At 48.4% G+C, this 22,272-nt stretch overlaps 2 protein-coding genes across 8 annotated transcripts in view; both read right to left on the reverse strand.

The window, feature by feature from the left end:
* Nucleotides 1-21,865, reverse strand: part of EFHC1 (EF-hand domain containing 1) — a 31,114-nt gene extending 9,249 nt beyond the window's left edge. The window contains exons 1-3 of one of the 4 annotated variants that reach the window (XM_085544285.1): nt 21,808-21,865; nt 2,714-2,935; nt 953-1,240 (exon numbers count right to left, since the gene is read on the reverse strand). In XM_085544285.1, coding sequence (XP_085400411.1) covers nt 953-1,240; nt 2,714-2,935; nt 21,808-21,858 — 561 coding nt within the window. In that variant the 5' untranslated portion in view covers nt 21,859-21,865. Of the gene's footprint in view, nt 1-952; nt 1,241-2,713; nt 2,936-3,165; nt 3,304-6,012; nt 6,040-7,432; nt 7,590-21,807 lie in introns of those variants that run through there. The other 3 variants (XM_015859797.2, XM_015859798.3, XM_085544287.1) reach the window with 3 other exon arrangements.
* On the reverse strand, nt 10,870-21,850 carry PAQR8 (progestin and adipoQ receptor family member 8). 4 transcript variants are annotated; one of them, XM_015859845.3, is made up of 2 exons: nt 21,808-21,850; nt 10,870-15,827 (listed from the first exon to the last, which is right to left on the reverse strand). In XM_015859845.3, exon 2 carries the CDS (start codon nt 15,803-15,805, stop codon nt 14,744-14,746), a length of 1,062 nt encoding a protein of 353 aa, XP_015715331.2. In that variant the 5' UTR covers nt 15,806-15,827; nt 21,808-21,850; the 3' UTR covers nt 10,870-14,743. The 4 variants fall into 4 exon arrangements, with proteins under 4 accessions (XP_015715331.2, XP_085400415.1, XP_085400416.1 ...); XM_085544289.1 differs by having other exon boundaries at nt 21,742-21,850; XM_085544290.1 differs by having other exon boundaries at nt 21,731-21,850.
* Nucleotides 21,866-22,272: the final 407 nt, after the last annotated feature.

A 22,272-nucleotide genomic window follows, 5' to 3' on the forward strand; every position in this document is an offset into this window, starting at 1 on the left:
ATGTTTTCCATCAAATAACCAACATTAGCAGGAGAACCAGATCTTCATCTGATGTCAACTGACTTTAACGGTCATCTAGTTCCAGCAGAGCAGATCCCACATGCACTCAGCAAATACGTATGTACTAACATATTACATGATTGGGAACATTCCTGGGCACTGAGGCCAACTGGCAAGAATCAGCCTGCATCTAAACTCACTCAGCCAAGTTGGCTGCATAGAACTCATCTATTGGGAATGGTCCCTGGAGTGCTCAAAGTCTTGAACTGATCCTGGGAATTGCTTGAAAGAACAGTGATTGGCCAGGGCCCGGGATGCACTGGGGACAATCTAAAAGAATACCGATATATTGGTATATGTTACTATTAGTTACAGTGTGTTGTTGTGATTTAATTCAACCGGTACAGAAATAGCTAGGAATAAAAAACAGGCAATGAATAAGCAGTCTTAGGTCAGTTTATATTATGATTCTAAATCCACTGACTATGTCTGGTTTGTTGCAGACGAGTGCTGAGTTACTAACAGCATTCTCATCCCCCATTCTTATCAGAGGAGCACTAAGCTGGAAAATAGTTCAGTAATTTCCCTTTCATATATGCACAATGGTTCATCAGGACTCTCAGCAGCTAACCTGCTACACACAGACAGAAGTTAGCTTAGACCAATTCTCTTAACCTAATAACAACCTTAGAATTTGTTTTGTAGGGTGTAGTCTTCAGGAAAGAGAATGGTCTAAAGTACTAAACAGTAGCTGTGCTCACTGCAAATATTGTACCTTGAAATACCTATTGTTATATGAGGAAAGAAGTTTCCACAAAACACAGAATGAAAGATCACAAGCAATCTCAGTGTGAAAGCTACAGGTATAGAATACCAGACTGGATGGTAACAAATCTTTCCACCTGTAACTCTTGGAATTCCTCATGTCAGTTTCTCCATACAAGGAACTCACCTGCGTGAATGGGTCACAGTCAACAATGCGGTATGTCCTGCCATACATGGTGATGTTGATACCTCGATTCAGATCCTTCCAGTGGTAAGGATCCCCAAGGGCATTCTTGGGCACGCGATGACGTCTGATAAATGTGCCTTGACGAAAACCGCAGTTCTTCACAACAGGCTCCATGACAGATATGGTGTCATCTTCCAAATAGTAATAGATACCCACTTGGCGAATACGGTAATGCTCTTCTGTAGAGAGAGGAACATCTTCCTGGAAATAGGCATCAAACTTCAAAACCTGCCAGAGGGACAAGATACCAAAGATAGAGGGAAAGAAACAATTTGACCACCACAGTTAGTCTGTTAATACAAAGTTAATACAAAGAACTGTACTTGCAATGGGCTTTGGCAGTGAAAAATGACTGGATTCTAATCTATAAAATCATCAAGGCCAACTGTTAGCCCAATCTGTGACTGATGGTGGAAGCTTCAATAGGGCTTTTCTAAGTTTGGTTACACAAGATACTTGTAATAAATACAGCACTTTCTTTTCTCCATGATCATCTGTTATTCTTCCTACTAACCGAGTGCTTGGTTACTGTCAGTAATCTAATTTACAGACACATCTGACTTTCTTTAATAATCAGACCCCCTGAACAAGGGTCTGAAAAATGATCTGGTGATTTTAGTTAACAGTTTGATGACATTTGTGGTTTTTAGGACCTGCCTCATTCATCTGAACTCACATCTATCCAGCATATGCAGGAAGAGGCAACTTGTTCTGAAGGAACAAGGAGAGAAATCAGGACACAGAGGAAACTCAGACTGCACACCCTACCAAAAGCCAGTCAGTCTCAGTCCCATGAATGATAGAAGCATGAGGAATATTGCCTCCAAGAGCATTCATTGCTCCTAAGAGGATGTAGGTGGGTAATCAAGCCTTGCATACCCAGCCCACTGACCTACGTAATCAAGTAGCTACTACTACAGTTTGAATGAAGGGACAGGGAAGTATCTGACATTAAAACAGCACCATCTACGTTACTCTGAAAGAATGGCCCCTGAAGCAGTAATTAACACAGGACATTTGTCCCTCATGCTGTCTCCCAGGAGGGCTGCCTTTCCAGACCTGTCAGACAGGGTGCAACCTCTGCATGTGCTCAGGACTGCCGAGCCTTTCATGCTCTGCAGGGACTGCTCTGGCTGCAGCTGCAGTCTGTGCAACCAGCACGTTTAAAAGTGAGGGTCAGCTCAGGATTGCAGACCCAGAGCCACCTCCTAATCTGACAGGATCACCAAGATGTAATGCAGGAAGTACAGCTGGAGCAGCAAGCTCTAACATGCTGTGGTGACAAGCATGAGCTTATATAGATAGACCAAAGCTAGACAGTCTATCAGGGACTCAAATGCAGAGAGACTTAACTGTTCAAGCTCAGTTACAACCTCAATAACCTTTTGGAAATGCAGGAGGGCAGGCTGTGTTTTACAGGGCAGTGGTTATAAACTGAAGCTTTTCAGAATTAATCAAATTTCTTTTCAAACTCCTGCTGGAATTGCTCCGGCGTAACTCGCAGGGAATGTCTTACATCGTTTATGTATTATAATCCTCCTCCTGAGCAAAGAAAGCCTCTTTCAGACTGGGGTTCAGCTGTCTCTGACTAAGGGCTATGGCATCTGAAAACTGCTGTACGCTGTCCCATGAACCCTGGAGCTGACTGTTTATGTCTCCGAACTTGGCCAGCCAATATTCCTGGAATAAACTTCTTTATACCTTTTTGTCAAAAGCCACGTGTGCTGGAACGAAGCCTGAAGGAGTAATCTTCTTGGCTTGCCCGTAGGTCAGTGTGGGTCCTGTGTAGCATAATTCATCTAATTCAGCTTGAGTAGGCTGATTCACGTACAGTCGCTCCCCGCCGAACCCCACTGTTGGCAGCCGAGAAAAGGCAAACCCATTTTTGTAGCCCAGCGTCTGCGAGCGATGAAAGGATGTTTTCTGTGGAAGAAAATCCAGCTGTTAAAATCCTACATGCACTTAGTAGATATTGCTACTAAAAGCACAGAAAAACAGTGACAGTTTGATAGCCAGAATGCCTCCACAGTAATTTATTATAACCTACTGCAGCCGTTACTTACGCTTAGATCAAGAAGGCTGAATAAACAGTGAGTGACTGGAGGAACAAAGCATCAGAGTCAACTCAAATCCTTGCACTCGCACAGACTTACCACAAGCCTCAGCATCCAGAATGGGGCAACTGCACTTGATCTGCCCTAGTATTTATCTCACAAACCTTTTCTTCCCTACTCTGTGCTACAGCAGTGCAAAGCCCCAAGGGACTTCACTCTCTTATGCCCTATGGTGCTCCCTTGACTATTGCATGTGCACCTTCTTTCTGTTACTTCTTTGTTATATATTCCTTGCAATTTCAGAGGATTCCCCTTGCTGGTCAAGATGCGTCACGTCTTTAGAACTGGAATTAGGAAACACATCAAAGCATATCATTTGTTTCACCACCTCTCCCCATAACTTATGTAAGGGTCTGCATGTAAAAAACCACAGACACAGAGTAAAGTCCTATAGCAGATCTATGGGGAACCCATTATGACAAACAATTCTGTTTATGTGAGCACTGTATAACGTTGGCGATAGGATTCTCCTGTTATTTTTAGCTTTGTTGGTTTATTCTTAGTTTTGACCTTCTTAGAGGCCTTTCCTGCCTTTGCTATCTGCTTCGTGTCAGCTATCAAACCGTTCTTCGAGTGAAATAATTATCCACATGCTACAGGAAGGTCCCCACTTTGCTTAAGGGCACAGAAGAAAGCATCTGAGCTGTGAATAGGATGTCAGCTCTGTCTGCCCAGTTGCGTTCTTCTCCACTGAAGAGGAGGATTGGACTTGGCAGGCAGGAGGCTACTCAGCTTGCAGTACAGCCCACATCTGCTGCTGAAAGCATTTGGAACAACACGTGGCTGGCTGGTCCCACTAGGCTTTCGACACTTGTAACAAGGAAAGGAGGAGAAACTGTGAGTCCATGAGCATGACCCCTCCATGGAAGCATTGCCCCCTCCCTGGAAGCATTTCAGACCAGGCTGGATGGGGCTGTGAGCAAACTGGTCTAGAAGGAGATGTCCCTGCTTCGAGTAGGGGGATTGGAACTGGATGATCTTAAAGGTCCCTTCCAACCCAAACCATTCTATAATTCTATGATAAAGTATCTGCTTTTACCTTCAGTTTTGCCAAATCAAACAGAATTGTAGGCATTTCTAGCGCCAAAGGAAAAGGCTTCAGCTCCTTTGCCAGACTTACAATCAGCCCAACCTCAGGCATGTGAACCACTTCTCCTCCTCCCCCTCCCTCACCCCCCATGGTTAAGCTTCTAATCTTATTTATACCTTCAAGGCCTCACTTGAATTTCACGTAATTGCCTGTTTTCTCTCTGAGCTGGTACTACGCATCTCGCAGCGCAGTTAGGAAAACACATTCAGGTGAAAACAAGATAGTTTACTGGAGACACGTTAACAGAATGTTTCATCAACAGCAGCCCTGCCACAGGATTGCCATTCCTTCCTGTTCAATAAATACCAAGGGAAACATTCAATGAAAACCAAGGAGTTTGTCCTTAGATTGGCAATATCAGCGCTTGTCAGAAGCATACAGGCTTTTAAGGGCATGAACGCCAGGCTACATCTCACAATATCAGGTGAGTAATGCAAAACTGAAAGGGAAAACCCAGAATGTAAACTCCTAATCTCAGTTGCTGCCAGCCCATATTGGAGAAATGCTACTGAATTAAGTATTTCTTGCCATGTCTGTAAGCTTCGTATAAACACTGCTTCTCCTCCCAGGGTCTCAGTTCCTTTGAGTGCATCTGAATAACCAGTAACTAACTACGTTATCTTATCTGAATGCAGAGGTTTTTTTACAGCATGTCTCCAAATTCACATAGAAAACAAGTATCTTGCTGATCATTTTATAGGCTGGAACACAGAGGCAAAGTGAGGTGATAACACTCACTGAGCAACATTGCAAAGACATTTCTGGAGTGCAGATCGACTTAAACATCACCAGTAGGGCAATACTTCCAGTTACTCTGAAATAACAATCTGCTCTGCTAAATCCTGTGGGTGTTTCTTCTGCACACAGCGCCACTGATGTCAGTAGAAGCACGCACATGACTAAAGCAGGTGGGGTTTTGCTGATAGAAGAAATAATATTTTGCTAGGGGCAGAGATTTGCATTGTAAATTTCCAAGTGGTTACTGAGAATAATGCTGAGATAACCTTTATAACTGCACGATTGAGAGTATTTGTTATGAGTGAATGACTCCATTTACTGTTGAAAACTCAGTCGTCACTGACTTAGAAAACAGTGTGACTGTTTGTGCTGGAAGGCACCGCTGGGGTTGGTACAGTGGAAGTTAAGAGGCTCTGTGATATGGATAGAACTTTGACTGACCTGCAGTGGGGCTCACCATCCCTTGAGAAGGTTTATCCTATCAGATCCCAAAGCGAGGGTTGTGTTAGTGTAATGTCTTTCTTTTGTGGAGAAGGATCTACAAGAGGTATCAGGATGACATAGAAGGTCTTGCCCTGGAAGGGTTAGTTTTCAACAGGAATATCAAAGACATGCCCCAAGATTTTTGTCTGTTTGTTTTGCAGTGGAGCATGCCCCATATAACAAGGATCAGATGCAAGCGCATGATGTTCCTTATCCTGCAATACCAGAGCATAGTGAGGCCTTTCTAGGTACTGGGAGCCCATTCTTAAAGCTATTAGGTTCCACAGAGTCATCAGGCATGCCCTGCTGTATCCATTTCCTACCGAAGTTTGTAAGCTTCTGAGCAAAGCAGTCAGGAAAATTCAAAGACTTTGGCTTCTAAAACTGCAATTATAGTAGCACTGAGTTGAAGATGATTAACAGTATCAAGATCTGAGATATTAACTTCCCATGGAGAAGGAAATGCAAATTGTCAGCTGCTCTAAACCATTACTGGAAGGAACTCAGGGTGTATTGCTTTTCATCTTGCTTTTGCAAGAGGATATTGGGAGGATTTGAGGTTATCAGATCCTCACCTTGTTGACCATTGTGAGTGGGGAAAAGGAAAGGTTGCTTCCTTATTTAGGTATCTATTCAAATGCAGAGGATGAGTCTACTTCTTCCAACGAGTGTGAGTACAGCTGAGAAGTTTCACTTCCTTGAGAATTCTGGAGGCTGCAATGGTATCAGCTCAGTGGAGTGATACCAGTTCTCTGAACAGACTCTCAGTTCTCAGGTTCCAGAGCATCAGTTTCATATGGTCTATCAAGCATTAAATTCTCCAGGCAATACAAGGAAGGCATCTATGGAAGAATCAGGTGACTGTATGGGTCCTGGTTCAGGGCAGTACCAGAATGAGAAGTAAGTTCATAGAATCATAGAATGGCCTGGGTTGAAAAGGATCACAATGACCACCTAGTTCCAACCCCGCTGCTATGTGCAGGATTGCCAGCCACTAGACCAGGCTGTCCAAAGCCACAAAGGAAACATAACACATAACTGAGGTGGTTCAGAAGTAGTCTGCCTGTTTATAAAGTCAGTTTTAGAGTGCTGCTCCCCTTTTTGTACCATATGAATTGGCAGGGCAACTAAAGAATGGATTCAGGAGTACTAGATGCCCAGGGTTAAGTCTGCAGATAGTGGTTCTGTTTTGGGAAACCTTACCCTCCAAAGCTATCAGGGCAGTTTAAGGGGACATCAGATGGGTGCAAGATGCAATGGCATCTTGGGGATGGATTTAAAAGCACTAAGGAGGCTGGGCTCAACCATATCTGTTGTTCTGGGAACTTGTCTTGACTTGAAATTGCCTTGGGACAGCTCAGGGAGCTCCTGTGGATGAGGTTAGGGGAAGCAAGTGGATTCAGAGAGTTCATTCCCCCCCCAGGAGTGAGTGAGCTCAGCAGGCAGCTGTTGGCTTAGGGAAAAAACAGCTTCCCTGGGCAAAGAGTTCAGTGGTTTTCAGCTCCCTTGGGTGAGTTTATAAGGATCCCAAGTCCTTTGAGAGTCAGTTTGGTGGATATCCTGAGGGGCATCAGGTGAGCTGGGGTGTCAGGTTATCCACAGGATACCAGCTCCCCCAGGGCTTTCAGATTAATTGAGGAAGTACCCAACCTCTTGTGGGGATTAGGAGGTGATCTGGGCAAACCACAGGCTGACTAGGGTAGGCCTCTGAGAAGATATAAGGTGAATGTGGAGATACCAGGTCCACTGGGGAGTTAGAGGAGGGTCTGAGAGAGTACCAGGTTCCCTGGGAGCGTGAACAAGGACACCAGGATCCTCCAGGAACCACGGATCAGTGAAAGGCCCCCATAGCATCTGGGCTGTGCAGAAGCCTCACAGGGCTCCTTCAGCTCCTTCAAGACCAGGAGGGGACTGGGGGCACCCCGGGTAGATGGGGGCTGAAGGCACCGATGCCGAGGGGTCCCGAGAGCTGTGCTGAGCAGGGGCTGCGCTCACCGTGGGGTCCCTGAAGGAGCAGCCCGGGAGGAAGGGCAGACCCGGCCTCGGCTCCGAGCTCATGGCGTCTGCTTTCACCTCCCAGCGACGCTGTCTCTATGGCAATCACCAGGCCCCGCCTAATACGCACGTTCAATAGACTTAACGGCGGCTGCGGCCTTGTCCCGGCTAAGGGACCTGAGGGGCTGGGCCTCGGCTGTCACCACCCCCGTTGTGTGTAAAAGCAGCTGCCTTGAGGCTGTGGAAAGTGTTCCTCCTCGTATTTCTTTCCCTGTTGCAGGATGTAGTTGTGCTGCTCTCACAGCTGGGCCTGTGTATGTGAGACTGAAAACATGTCCAGGCTGTGGGCGGCCTGCCCTCTTCATAGAGAAAAGTAGCTGTGAGACTCTACCCGAGTTCTCAAAATACCCCACAGGAGAAGAGGTTGTGCTTATTAACCATGTTATATACATATATACTTATTAGCTGTGAAATAGCCAGTTGCAACACTGACACAGATCCCCCACAGTGTGAGATTTCACGTATAGGAAGGAGGAAAGCCTTTAAATGTAAAGATCCTGTGGGAAAGTTGCTCTTAAATGTAACAGATAAGGAGAGTCACCTCGATCACCAAGGAGAAAAGAGGGTTTCGTGTTTCTTCTTCCCTTTAGTGCCTTTATGTTGGTGTGTAAGACAGAGCAGGCTGTGATTCATGGGCAGGCAGCAGGATCCGAGAGTCTGTAAGCAGAAGTCAAGCAGGAACACAGAGAGACTAAAAGCAGCAGGGAGAGATAAAGGTGTCTGATGAGCTCAGAAAGGGAAATAATAACTTGAAGGCCAAGCGGGGCTGAAAGGCAGCAAGCAGACAGTGAGGAACTGGCTTGGATGTGGGTGTTGTTGGGGCTTAAGCAGTCTGTCTGATTGCTCCTGGTGTGGGATCCAGCAGGTATCCTAAGCACAAGGGCCAGTAACTTCCTAAGGGAAGGAAACTTGCCTTTTTGGCTCCAGATATGAGCAGGGACTGGATCGGAACACTTCACTTCCTCTCAGTGTTTGAAGGCAGATGGGGATGTATGATTTAGGAAGACCATGGAAGAAAGGGGCATCTTTGACAGCAAATTCTGTACGTGCAAATCAGTCTTGGCAAGGCTAAGACAAGGCTTGCATCTCTACAACTCCTCCTGAAAAGCAAAAGGATCAGTGTTTTCTGTATCAAGATCTAGCTCTCCTCTGCTTAAACCTCATGTATTTTGGAGGAAAGGCTGTGCTGTTATGTGTATTTACACCACTGTAATGCATAGCAATAAATAAGCCCAACCTGTGAATCCCCGTGCTACAGGAATAGTTGATGTTTCAGTATGCCCTATCTGTGCTCCGAGGGATCCAAGGACTACTTACAAAGGGTTTGTTAAAGAACACTTTGAAGCCCAGGCTTGCTGATAGTAGGCTGAAACGTGATACTCTTGAGCCTGGTAAAATCAGGGATTCATAAATCAGACTGCTCTCCCACAGTGCTTTCTACACTGCTTTGTTGTCGTATCCAGCATTCGTACCATTGCACGCTTGGATTTCTCCTTTCTTCCACACACCATCCACCCCTCCAGCTCCAGTGGATAAATATTTGATAAAGGTATGTTAGGGTGCTGCTTGAGAACAAGCTTAGTGCTCTTCACAGCTAGAGAAACTGCTTTTGACTGAGAGTAGATCTTACCTTCAACCTGAACAAAGCAAACAACGTCGGGATAAATAAGCTATCACTGGGGACAGCTGCAGAGCTTAAGACCCAGCAGGTGGCTTAATCCCTTATATTTCAGGTACGTTCAATCCTCATTTTCACACTGGGGCTCCAGTTCTCTCTCTGGAGTCAGCAGGAGCAGCAGGCAACGTGGGGAAGCATTCTTTCCCTGACCTATTTGCAGAGCCCAGCATCAACAGCTGCTTAACAAAAGAAAGAAGGAAATATCTCATTTGGAGCTGCTTGCTAAGGCTCTGCCTCATGTTCCCAGAGATCTGCAAGGATAAAACCAGGCAAAGATTGCCATGGGGTAAAAGAACCTCTTCTGAAGTAACTCATATATCTAATGAGTTACTTCATTATATATAATATTTGCAGCAATATCAGGTGCTTGGGATCACACCTTCTCTCTCATTCTCTGCTCTGTGACATGTGAAGGGAGCAGATCAAAATGCTTTGTTCCTCTGACATGGAATCATTTGCATTTGACTTCATCTGCTTGGGATAAGCCCATTCCCTCTCTTGCTAATAACTGTCTCTAGCTTTCTAGGCATCGAGTAGTCGTTTGTGTAAAATCAAATAGTAAATGGCATGTAGGAAGTGTGTTCCCTAAAGCAGTATTGCCAAGCAGCATACCACAAGCCTCTATTTTTATTTCTCGTTAAAAAAGGTTAACAGCCTTGTTTTGGTATTTTTGTCCTGTTCTTCTTCAGTTTTTACTTCATGGAAACAGAAAACCTTGGCCTAACTCGTCTGGCAAAATCCCTGTCACTTACGCAGAGGGCGAGACGTTTGCAGAGCACATCCCTGGCTCGGAAATGCATCTCTTTGCAGGGCTGGCTGCACGCCCGTTTGAGTGGGAGCATTTTTTCCTAAGCCTGTCTTGCAGAGCTCCAGCAGAGCCTGGAGGCTGTGCTTTCGTGGCACTGGGGCCTCTGCAGCCATGGAGGTGAAGGCATCTCGCCCTCTGCTGGGTGGAAGCACGATAGTACAGAGGCCTTGCTTTGCATATGACATTAGGAAATAATGATTGAAATGAGTAGCATAGTGCTAATAGAAGAAAAAAAAACACAGACTTCTTTAGTGACTGAAATTCACGCCGATGTATATCCTAGAGGTGGGGGTATGTATGTGATTATGTGTGAACCCACTGGGCTTTAAATCAGGAATGATGGGAGTGAGAGAGATACCAACAACCCAGTGAGGGAGTAATGGACACAGCTGACAAGCAAAGGGCCTGGAGCTGTTGGAGCCATGAGGATGCTCAGAGGGTGGGATCCCTCTGCTACAGAGACTGGCTGAGAGCTTGCAGTGTTCAGCCTGGAGAAGAGAAGGGAAGAGAGGGGAAGAGAGAAGAGAGGAGGAGAGGAGAGGGAGAGGGAGAGGGAGAGGGAGAGGGAGAGGGAGAGGGAGAGGGAGAGGGAGAGGATGTATAGCAGCCTTCAGATACTGGGAAAAAACCAACCCTAAATGTTAAGATGGATATGGACTCTTTGCAAGGGATTTGAAGTGACATGACAAGGGGAAACTAAAAGAAGGTGCATGATAACATAGTTGACTATCACAGTTACTATGAAACCTGGAAGGTGCCTTGAGATACACAGCTAAAACTACATCCGATTGTTGATTATCGTCTACTCCTACTGTAAGGCCAAGCTTCCTTCCTAATGATTCATAACCTTCTGTATTTGTGCATTTGGGAACTTCACACCACACCAATCACTTTACTTTCATTGTTTGTTGTTGTTTTTTTTTCACTAAAGGTTTTTAAATAATGATCAGTACAGTACAAAGCTTAAAATATTACCAATGATTTTCAACAATACAAAGTCAGCAGGTGGGAGGTGGGAAGGGGATGGTTAATATCTAACACCCGTACCCTTCTCTACTTCCCAGGGGAAGAAAAAAAAAATACAAACTCTTTTGTTCTGTTTAGTAACAAACAGTGCTTAAAAATAATCTTGTCAGTAAAAAATGTCAATTGCAAGGCACATGAGGAACCCGTCCTTGCCCTGCTACACAAATCACTAGGCAAAAATCCAAGTTTAAGGCAAGTTTAAGGTAACTCTCTCCATCCTCCCCCCTTCTGTTCCATACACCGGGGAAATCCTGTCCCATTAAAAACAACCACGGACCAGCAGATAACAGAAGCTGCCCCTGGTTCCTTCGGTATAAATCCCAGGAGGTAACAGCATAAGGCACATTGGGATGACTTCTCAGCTGACCTGTGCAGATCCAGGTTGTGAGATCTGCTACAGTACTACTGTAGGACTGGAGATAATCTTGAGGGTGAGGGCCTTCAGGATCCAAAAAGTGCTCAACTCCCAGCCACCAGGACACCCAGCCCAGCCATGCCTCCTCAAAGGAGCACCAGGATGGATGAAGCCATGCTCCAAGCAGCAGGCCCAGAGGAGAAGATCCTGTCAGGCTCTCAGTTTAGCACAGCTGCACTTCTACTGTCTCAGCAGCTCTGGTCTCCTCTAGATCAACAGCACGGTTCTCAGGAGGGCATTGGCAGCAACTTCCCAGTCCCTTCCCTCTCGAGGTGGAGCAGAGTGCTCAGCATGTTGAGTTTGCTCAGGTAGGCAGCCAGGTGCGTAAGGCATAAGTCCTTGGGTGAAGGAACCTCTTTGCTGGAGGAAGAGGAGGAGGATTGAGGCAGAGACAGAGGAAGCTCCAGTGTAGACAAGTCCCTTCGGACACCGAGGGTGCACCCTCACAGCAGCAGCAATCTGGGTGGCAGCTGCCTGCAAAATTGACCCATCATAGTAATGAGGAAGTCAGCTCCAGGTCTGAGTGCAGGGCCATGCGGGCACGTGAGTGGCTTCATTTGAGGACATGCAAAAACACCACTGCCGTCACACAACAGTTGACTCAGAAGGAGAAGTTCCATTTCTGCTGTAGCACGGAGATGACATTTGACCAGAAATACTTCTGAAAATTCATGAAGCACCTCCTACTCTGCTGTGAACCGGACAGCATTACTGTAACCATCCTTCTTTAGCCAAGGGCAGGACGTCACATATTTTCACAGCCTTAGAGAAGCCAACACCTGGGTGTCCCTTGTCTTTTGATACTAGTATTACTAAGTGATAACAGCACAGTATGCTGTTAGCAGTGATGCTCACCCCTTCCATTTTAGTTCAGAACAAAACTGTGGACCAGCCTGTAACTGCTCCATAGTCAGATAAACCTCTGTGCAAAAGACGCAGTGTGAGGAGGTGTAAGTCAATAAGCAGCGTAGGAAATGAAGTCATTAACAATTTCTAAGTGCTCTTAAGCTGGGCTAGATGTGAACAAGGAAGCCTACGGTGATGGGAAAGGGGGGACTAGATGACTTCTCCAAATTTCTCCCGTGATTTCTTCTCTTGTAATCAAAGATTGCTCTCCTCATCCTTTGCACTTAATTTATCAGTTAGGCCAGTTTCAGGTTTGTGCACAAAACCTCTTTTTTTTCCTTGCTGCAAGGTACCTATTAAACGGTGAGTTTTCAGAGATGTTGTTGTCTGGCCCCCATGCTCCTCCAGCAGCATGGAATTACTTCCTTCAAGCTAATCTCGACCCAGCTAAGAGGTTCTGTAGATAAAAAAGCCAAAGGCAAAACCCTTCTGGATATTAAATCAGGCATGTATGCACATACACAAACACATCTCAATATTAAAAACCAGTTCAAGTGCAGAAATCAGTGCTTGTCTTGACAAATCATATCCCCAACCTTAAAGTCTTCCTGCTCGGTACCAGCAACCACCATTCATTTGCCTGCCCTTGGATTCTGCAAGACAGATCTCTGGCTGGAATAGATCCCACACCTTTCTTGCTTTCAGAGAAGATTTATATATCGTGGTATAGGTGTCGTGGCATTTGAGGCTTCAGGTCTTCTGTAAGAACACAGTTGGAAGGACTCAGAGTTAACTATGAAAAGAGAGCAGTACGTTCAACAGAAGGCACATAGTCTGAATGGAATCTATCTGTATGGGCACAGAGCATCCAGTCCTCTAAGTGCTACCAACTTCAGTGCCACAGCATGGCTCCACACCTCAAATATCCCTCCAGCAATTACAGAAGAGATTCATCTAGCTGTAAAACAACACTTCCTCCTCTCTGGACAGGAGTGACCCACAGACACCAAGTGTCCCTGACCACTGTATTTGCCACTCCACACAAGAACCTCCAAGTTCCAAGGACAAACCCATTCCAAGGTTAGAAAAGACCTTAATTCTGTCAATCTGCTCCTGCCTTTTGCCATTCTACCTTCATCTAATGCCGATATAAACATGCCAGATTCAAAGCCCCATAGGTCAGAGAAAGCAACCCTCCAGATTCATGGCCATCTTTCCCACAAGGCCCACCAAGGATTTCTTGGCATCCTGAAAAGAACCATTAAGAAGGGAATAAAGACTTCACATCCACTTTCATCATCTTTTGGCCATGACCACCCCTGGAGCCCTAGGAGGCCCAGGGCCCACTGGCTTTCCCATACCAGAGAGGTCACATCCAAGTTAGTTCTGCACTGCATGGTCAGAATTGGAGGCCTGTCAGACTCCCATGGCAGGTGACTGGGGATCGAATGTATGAACATGTCACACAGGCAGAAAAAGAGGCACTTCTCTCAACAAATATATTTCCCCTCCCAGTGCCAGCATCTTGAATGCTGATGGTTGCAGGGGTCCTCAACCTCTACTACCACTCCTGAGAAAAGCTATAGAAATCAGCTCAAATCTGTAACAGGGCCAAGTCTTCAAAGGCAAGTAAGCATTTAAAATGGAAGGCAGGAGCCTTTGAAGAGCTGGGACAACCTGCTTAGCTTTGCTAAGCAGTTCCACCACAGATGGTGCAATTGTGCAGAAAGAAAAGATACAGATGACCTAACATCCCCAACTACGTCAGGGGTGGCTGGACCACAGCAGTGCCTGGCAGACATGGTTCAGTTCCAGTTGATTCTAGAGGACTCCAGGTCAAGTCTTGGTCTGTGAGCATGCTTTGCTGATGTCAGCTCAGCAACCTGCTGTTGAGATACTTCAGGGGATCATAGATAAAATCTGGTTTAGCCGAGCTGGAGCTGGAAAAGGATTAGTTCAGCCGCTGTAACACACACCCTTGCAAGTGAACCGTAGAAATGAAACCTTACAACTGCCTTTGATGTTAGCAAGTCTCTACTCAGCCAGAAGAAATGGCAAAACCCAAAGGTGTCATCATGTCCACCCAGAGGCCTCGTGGTGGGCTCCCTACTGTGCTGTGTGCCCTAGAAAACCCTTCTGCAGTCGCACAGCCCTCAGACTACCATCCTTCACATTCAGCGAGGTATCTCCCACAGGTTTACTAGAAAGAACAAGGAACCTCTGCCTATTCCAGTATCCTTGGTTAAGTGACTTTTGTGGCTTAAAACACCCCATGTCCCCCTGCATGGCAGAAGGCAGCTCCCGCTGTGAGAATGCATCCAGCATGAAGTGTCCAGCCCTCCACCCCAGTCCAAGGTCCAGGTTAGTCACGGTGTGTTAGGCAAATAAGCCAGTTATGCCTCTAACATGCTATGCCCCTTTTCTTGATTATTACTTTTTTCCTTCCGTGTGGTGTCATGCCCATCACCTTCACCATTCTCAGGAGTCCTTTTTAGCCAGGATGGCCTTGATCCTGCATCGCAGGATGTAAGCTGTGATGGCACTGCAGGCCACCAAGCCAAAAAAAGAGACGCAGGAGAGATAGATGGAGAAAGGCCCGTGTCTTTTCAGGAAAATCTCCTGCCTGTTCTTGTAATCCAAACAAATGGCCTCCAGCTGCGATAGGGTGCAGATAGCCAGGAAGGCGTGGAAGATCTGGTGGGCATGGCCGACGATATCACAAGAGCCAGGGAAATACTTCTCAGGAACTGGGCAGGAGAAGAAATAAGCACTGATAAGGAAAAACAGTATCTGGTACGTGTGGTACCAAGCAGCATCTTCCTCACAGCCCCCCAAGTGACACACGACCACCCTGTGAGCGACTGGACTGATATCCAAGATGAAGGCCAGCCCGGCTGGGATCACCTGGCACATCTTCCTCATGATGGGGTAAGGCCGTCGGTAGCGGTATTTGGCGTAGCAGCAGCCAGCACACGACAGCCAGCCACAGAAAGCAGCTGCCGGGAGGAAGAAAAGCCAGAATTTGTCATACCACGCTTGGTCGGAGCTGTAGTAGAAGTGGGCCAGGGCACTGCCGTACTGGTAGGTGCTGACCCCGACATAGTCCACAAAGTAGAAAGTGTAGTGGTACAGCTCTGACTTGGACTGCAGCAGGTGGGCCAGGAGACTGCAGGTCAGGTAGGTGACAGAGGAGAGGACGAAGATGAGCAAAGGCAGAGACCACGCATCCAGGGCCAGCTGCTCGCCCTCCACAAACGCCTTGAACCTCAGCAGCACTGCCAGCGCCGCCAGGAGATGAGTCCAGACGTTGACCACCTCGTTGTGCTTCTGGAAGAGGCTGAGGAAGTAGTACCGCCAGTCCTGCCCAGTGGGACGGTACCCGGCGTGGATGTACGGCTCACGGAAGAGCTGTGGCACCTCTCCCTCTGGGACGGTGCACGGCATCTTGGGGAAGCCATCTTCCAGCAGGCGAGGCAGGCGGCTGAGCTGTGGCCCACTGAGGGACAGCGTGCTGAGGCGCTCCAGGATGGCCGTCATCATGGGGGAACGTCGTCCTCGTGCCCTGCAGGGAGGGGAGAGGGAGGAAACGTTAATGGGAATGCACTGGGAGAAGAACCTTCTTGATTCTGTGGTGATATTGAGATGCAGACCCTGCCTGTAGAGGCGAAGGGCTTTTCTTGACTTGGCAGACCTGAATTCAGCATTGAGGAAGATGTCTCTGTGGTTCAGCCTAGATTAGATAGACACAGAAACATTACATCCTGCCCTTAGTACCCGCCTCCTTGGCAATCTCATGGGGCACGTTTAGGGCTAGTTGCCAGTAAGGGGGTGCAAGAAGCAGTTAGGAGAGATACCAGAAGAAGAAGAAAAAAGAACTCATCACACATGACTGTACTTAGACTGAACTCAGTGCTGATGAACCAGACTCTGTACTCCTGTCCACCCAGCACATGCATATTTGCAGGACTGGGGCTGGACTCCTAAGCTCATATACACCCAAGTGCGTAGACGTGACCAGAAAATAAGTAAATGGTAATGAGTATTTTGCATCAGTGTGGGAAATGCTTTATTTTTCTTTTGTAGCATCTGCTGCGAGAGGCAGAGGACCAGTCTGAGCGGATACACACCAGGAGGCCCTCAGCAAGCTGGTGTCACCGTATGATGTTAACAATCAAGAGGAAGTGAAAGCAGAGATGGGAGCTGACAAACAGTCCCAGGGTGAGATAGCACAAAGAGCCAAGTCTGAGCAGACTCTGCACTGGCTTGCATGTCCCACTTCCCCTCACAACTCTGATAACAGACAAAGCATTTTCACTTTACTTCCTTGTTCTTGGCGGATGGGGGCTGTCATAACTGACATTACTGCATTTTCCAGCCAGTTCTTTTTCCTTGTGCTTTCCAGGCTTTCTTCATTAGCATCTCTCAGGGCTGTTGGTTTTATTTCCTTTGCCACAGAGAAGGTGGCTGCTGAGTCCGCTGGAGCTGCCCTACAAGAGCTGGAAGGGAAGGTGGTTCCTAAAATGGGGTGATTTAGTGTCAGAGATGTACAAGGCTGAATGCAGGGCCCTCACTGAGGGTCTGACGTTGGCAGATTCTCTTTATTTCTCTCCTAAGGGGGCAGAGCTATGACAGGACACGTGCTTCATTCAGAGGCCTGTGCATTCCCAGGGGATAAGTGCCAAAATTTAGGAAGGCAGATTTGAACTGTCTAAATTGGAAGAGACCTTTAAGGAAGGGACCTCTGGGTCCACTCCCTGCACTGAACAGGGACACCCACAGCTCCATCAGTGCTCAGATCCCATCCAGCCTGACCCTGGCTGTCTGCAGGGATGGGGCACCACCACCTCTCTGGGCAACCTGTGCCAGTGCCTCACCATCCTTATTACTGACAGCTTCTTCCTTATATCTTCACCTCAACTGATCCCAGCACAACGCTGAAAAACCCTCCAGGAAGGTGCATGGGTACCAAAATCAGTCCTGGGGCTTATGAGGACAAAGTGCAGGGCTCCCAGAGTTCCCCAGATGACAGAGGAGACAGACAAACACTCATGCTGACACTGGGACATCAGAAACTGAAAGACCACTTGGACATAGCCCGGATTGCACAAAGAGCAGGATGCAAGGATGCAGATGGATTCAAGGGGCATGCTGTGTTTTCCACTACCCCTGGCATGCCTGCTTTGCATTCTGATGAGCATATGAGAGGAACAGCAGCATCTGTACCAGGCACAGGCTGGCTCTAACTTGCACACCAGGATTTTGCCACAGTCTCATCTCGGATACAACAAGCATCACCCTTGAGCAGAGCTAAGGGAAGACTGGGCACTGAACTGAGAGCAGAGATTCTTCCCAGCTGGGAAACACCAGGTTTTAACATGCAGAAGGAAAGGGGGGCAGACATTTTCAAGCTAACAGTCGGAAATCACAAGAAACGCATGCGGTGCTCAGACAAACAGTGAGTAAATCAGGAATCTGGGCAGGCTTATTTTAAACCAAACTTGTGACACCGAGGAGCGAGAACAAGTTGGCGATTTCCAGTGATCATGTGATGGACAAAGCAACGAGCAATTAGAGAAAAGGGAGCGAGAAGGGGAATAATAACAAAAAGAGAGAGAAACCCCAAGGTCAGCACTGGCTGTTTTGCGTTCACAGAGCCCCTATTCTTTCCCTCCCGCGGGGGTGTTGGAGCAGCTGAAAGCCACATTCATCAGCAGGGCACCTCGCTGCCATCCCCTCCTCACCCCCATCTCCGGGGGATTCACTTCTTTTGGCTGCTCCCAATTAACGGCAACCAAGTATCGTTTGTTCAGGGATGGAGCTGCCAGGAGGGGTGGACGGTGTCCAGGCGGGATCATGGCAGTCACAATGCAAACCGTGGCCCAGAGGAGGAACGATCCCGTTCCAATTTCTCCTCTCCCTTTCTTCAGAAGTAATTGGAAACCCGAGCTTTTTCCCCAGCTCTTTTGCTTTTGGTCACAGTCTAATGGAAGGGTTTGAATGAGAAGATTTCCTGCAGGGTATGGCTGATTTTCCCACCAGCCCAGCCTCAGCGTTAACTCTGTAAGTCAGCCTGTAGCAGCTCCATGTATTGGCTCGCAGGGTGCTGTGCAGACACTGGGCTTTACACATGCACATCTGCTTCCAGACAGGCAGCAATGCCTGGGAAACAAAGCAGAAGGCACTGCAGAACTTGAACCCCGGGGAAGACTTTAACAAATGCACTGCATTTATAAAGGAAAGTGGTTGTGTACGGCGTGGAAGTAACAACTAATTCCTGAATTCCACTCTTCTGTGAGCTGTGCAAAAGCCCATCAGGTGCACCACAGGTTGCTGTTTTGGAAAGGTCCCACCATAAATGGGAAATGGAGGTCCTAGAATGGCAGGGGTTGCAGTGACATTAAAGCCCATCCAGCTCCTGCCATGGGCATGGATACCTCCCACAGCCCAGGCTGCCCATAGAACCATCTATAACCTTGGGCACTTTATGGATGGGGCACCCACAGCTCTCTGGGCAGCACTGCCACTGCCTTACCTCCCTCATTGTGAAGCATTACTTCCTTACATCCAATCTAAGTCACCCCGCCTTTAGTTTAAGGCCATTCCCCCTGGGTCTATCACTACACTTTCTGACAGAGTCCTTTCCACCTTCCCCCTTTAGGTATTGGAAGGACACAATGCGAACTCCCCAAAGACTTCTCCAGACTGAATATACCCAGCTCTCAGCCTGTCTCTATAGGAAAGATGCTTTACTCTCTGGGCACCTTCATGGCCTCCTCTAGATATGCTCCAGCAGCTCCTTGTCCTTTGCTGATGTCCGGAGCTGTATGCAGTGCTCCAGCTTGGATCTCACAAGGCCCCACCACCAAGTCCAACCACCAGCCTGACCTACTGAGTCCGAACACTAAACCAGGTCCCTTCATGATGTGATGGTGGAGTCACCATCCCTGGAGGTGTTGAGGAACGGTGGAGATGTGGCACTGAAGGATGCAGTCATCAGGCGTGGTGGGGATGGGCTGACAGTTGACTTAGGGATCTTAGAGATCATCAACCTTAATGATTCTATGATTCACTGGAGACTCCCCCCCACGTCTCTGGTCAGCCTATGCCAGTGCTTGGTCACACAACACAGTAAAGTGCCCACATCTCTGAATGGCAGCACAGCCTTCTGCTGTGTCAGCCACTCCTCCCACTTCTGTATCATCAGCAAACCTGCTGAGGTTGCATTCTATTCCTCCAGCCAGGTCATTGATGAAGATGTTGAATGAGACCAGACCCACAGGTTTTCCTTCTGACCTCACTATACCTTTGTTCTTTGCCCTTTCTAGATTTGCTCACCAGTTTCTACCCCCTCCCCTCCCCACACACACCCAAAAGCTTTCAGGTAGGTGTGTGATACCAGTGAGCAGCCTGCACCCACCAGGTGGAGCACCCTGACCTGACTTGCTTTGGGCTCACCAGCACAGAAACAAGAGCAAAGCCTACTCCCCATCAATGACCTGTGTCTGCCAGGTTGTTTGCACACTCCTAGCACAGTTTTGTTGCAGCCACCCACACGCAATTCGAGTAACTCCACCTTGCTATGGAGCAAACGGGGTTGAGGCATGCAGGCAGCCATCCCCTGCCAGCAAGCTGTCATTCAGCCACGCAGTGATGGAGTGGGGTGGCTGACCTGACCCGCTTCACACGCCAGCACTGGATTGAGCTGAATGGTGCCACAGAAATGCCCATTTTTTTTTCCCCTCCTCACAAGCTGAAAAGGCAATTTGGATTTGTTTCAACCGTGTCTTGCTTTCACAACCCACATCTCCTCCCATGATGTCTGTGCAGCATCCTTCCATCAGTGTGCACGCAGCATCCCTGGGCCCTCATTGCACCAAAAGTGTTGCTGGAAGATATCTCAGACTGAAACTGCTCAGCTTTCCTACAAACAAACCATCACCCACAAAAAGCCCGATGCCCAAAAACATTTTGAAGGCAGCAGATTTTCAGGCTTGGGTCATCAGAAAAATATGCCCATCCATCACGTGCGGCACAGGGAGCAGGGAGAGAGGGAGGGAGGCAGCAGGCAGAGCATGCAGCTGTGTGCCAGCCCTGGAGCTGCAAGCTGCTGTCCTCCATGCACTGCAAGTCTGTATCCCCAGCCTTCGAGGTGAGCAGAGCTGCACGCAAAGCTCCCAGAGTAGATGGCTGATTTCCCCCTGCAAATATGGGATGCTGAGGATTTGCTGGGGGGGAAGATTAAAGCACATATGCCTGAAGGACACGAGGTATGGCCACCAGCTTGCAAATCTCTTACGCAGCCCCATAAATTACAGCTTCCAGGACAACATGCTCTTTCTGTGCTTTGGGTTTGCTGCTCAGCCTTTCATGCATGGAATGACACAACCATCTCCTCGGCTTCAGGCACAGCTTCAATGTAAATACATACAATCAGCCATCCCACAAGCCAGGGGCCGTTAAACAACACCTTGGTGGGAGGAAGTGTGCAAAGGCGGTTGGGCTCAGCAGGGCCGTGCTTCTAGGAACTGTTTGTGCTACATTGCACCCCTCGGAGCTGAGCTGAGCTGAGCGGTGCACTTGGCAGCTCGCCGTCCCCTCCCTGCCCCAGCAGCGAGCACAAACAGCCCCGCAGCCCGCATTCCTCTCCCGCAGGGCATCCAAATGTCCTTTCTCATGACCTTTCCATGACTGCAGCATCACAGTCACCCACGTCCCCATCCTCAGCCCTTCAGGTTGCAGTGATCTCTCAGTTAAGCGCCCCTCCAGCATGGAAGGGATCGTTATAGAATGGCTTGAGTTAAAGGGACCCTTCAAGGCCACTGTCTGCACTAAGCAGGGACACCCACAGCTCCATCAGTGCTCAGATCCCATCCAGCCTGACCCTGGCTGTCTGCAGGGATGGGGCACCACCACCTCTCTGTGCAACCTGTGCCAGTGCCTCACCATCCTTATTACTGACAGCTTCTTCCTTATATCTTCACCTCAACTGATCCCAGCACAATGCTGCAAAACCCTCCAGGAAGGTGCATGGGTACCAATATCATTGCTGGGGCTTATGAGGACAAAGTGCAGGGCTCCCAGAGTTCCCCAAATGACGGAGGAGACAGACAAACACTTATGCTGACACCAGGACATCAAAAACTGAAAAACCACTTGGACATAGCCCGGATTGCACAAAGAGAGACTGCACCCTTGGGCAGAGCTAAGGGAAGAGCCCATCCAGCCTGACCTTGGCTGCCTGCAGGGACGGAGCACCACCACCTCACTGTGCAACCTGCACTTCGCTTCTCTCCCTTCCCATCTCCAACCATCCCACAGCACCCACCAGCCGAGCTACACCTCCACCCTACAGCGCACAATAAAACCACCTGCAGCCTCCATGCAAAGCGAGATGCTCACGTAGGGAAAACCCAACACCCACCCACAGCAAACAGCCCCAGGGGAGCAAAACCCCCAAACCATCACCATGGACACACAGACTGAACCCGGAGCGGTTCTCCTCGCTGTCCCCTCTCCCTGTCCCCGCAGCCGCCCGCACTCACCGCACCGCAGCGCCGTGTCCCGCAGCCACCGCCTCCAGGCACCGAGCGCATGCGCTCAGCCCCGCCCCGGGCTGCCCCACCGGCCGGATCTCGGGTTGATCAGCGGCTGTTCCGTCTCCTTCTGGTCTTACAAATGCTTTGCGACCGAAGCTTTGTGGGCATCGCTTTGTTTGCTCGCCCCGTGCCCTGCTACGTGCCTCCCCAGATGCTCTGATCTGTTAAGCTTGGGGTACTTTACACCCTGAAATGAATCACCCGCTTTATTCCCTCCCAGGTGTGGTTGTGTTTGCTCCGGAGATTGATCCCAACAGGTTCCGACTCAGCTGGGCCGGGTTGGGCTCTCCCTGCCTGTCCCCCACCCCTCAAACAGGGGTAAAATGGATGAGAACTGCTTATTATAGGGGTGGGGGGATGTGTTGGAAGGGCCCCTTTAAGGCCATCAGTCCCACTGCACAGGGACACCCA

The sequence above is a fragment of the Coturnix japonica genome, chromosome 3, assembly GCF_054131305.1.
Source record: "Coturnix japonica strain WE chromosome 3, WE-NBRP24, whole genome shotgun sequence".
In the NCBI taxonomy this organism is placed as follows: Eukaryota; Metazoa; Chordata; class Aves; order Galliformes; family Phasianidae; genus Coturnix; species Coturnix japonica.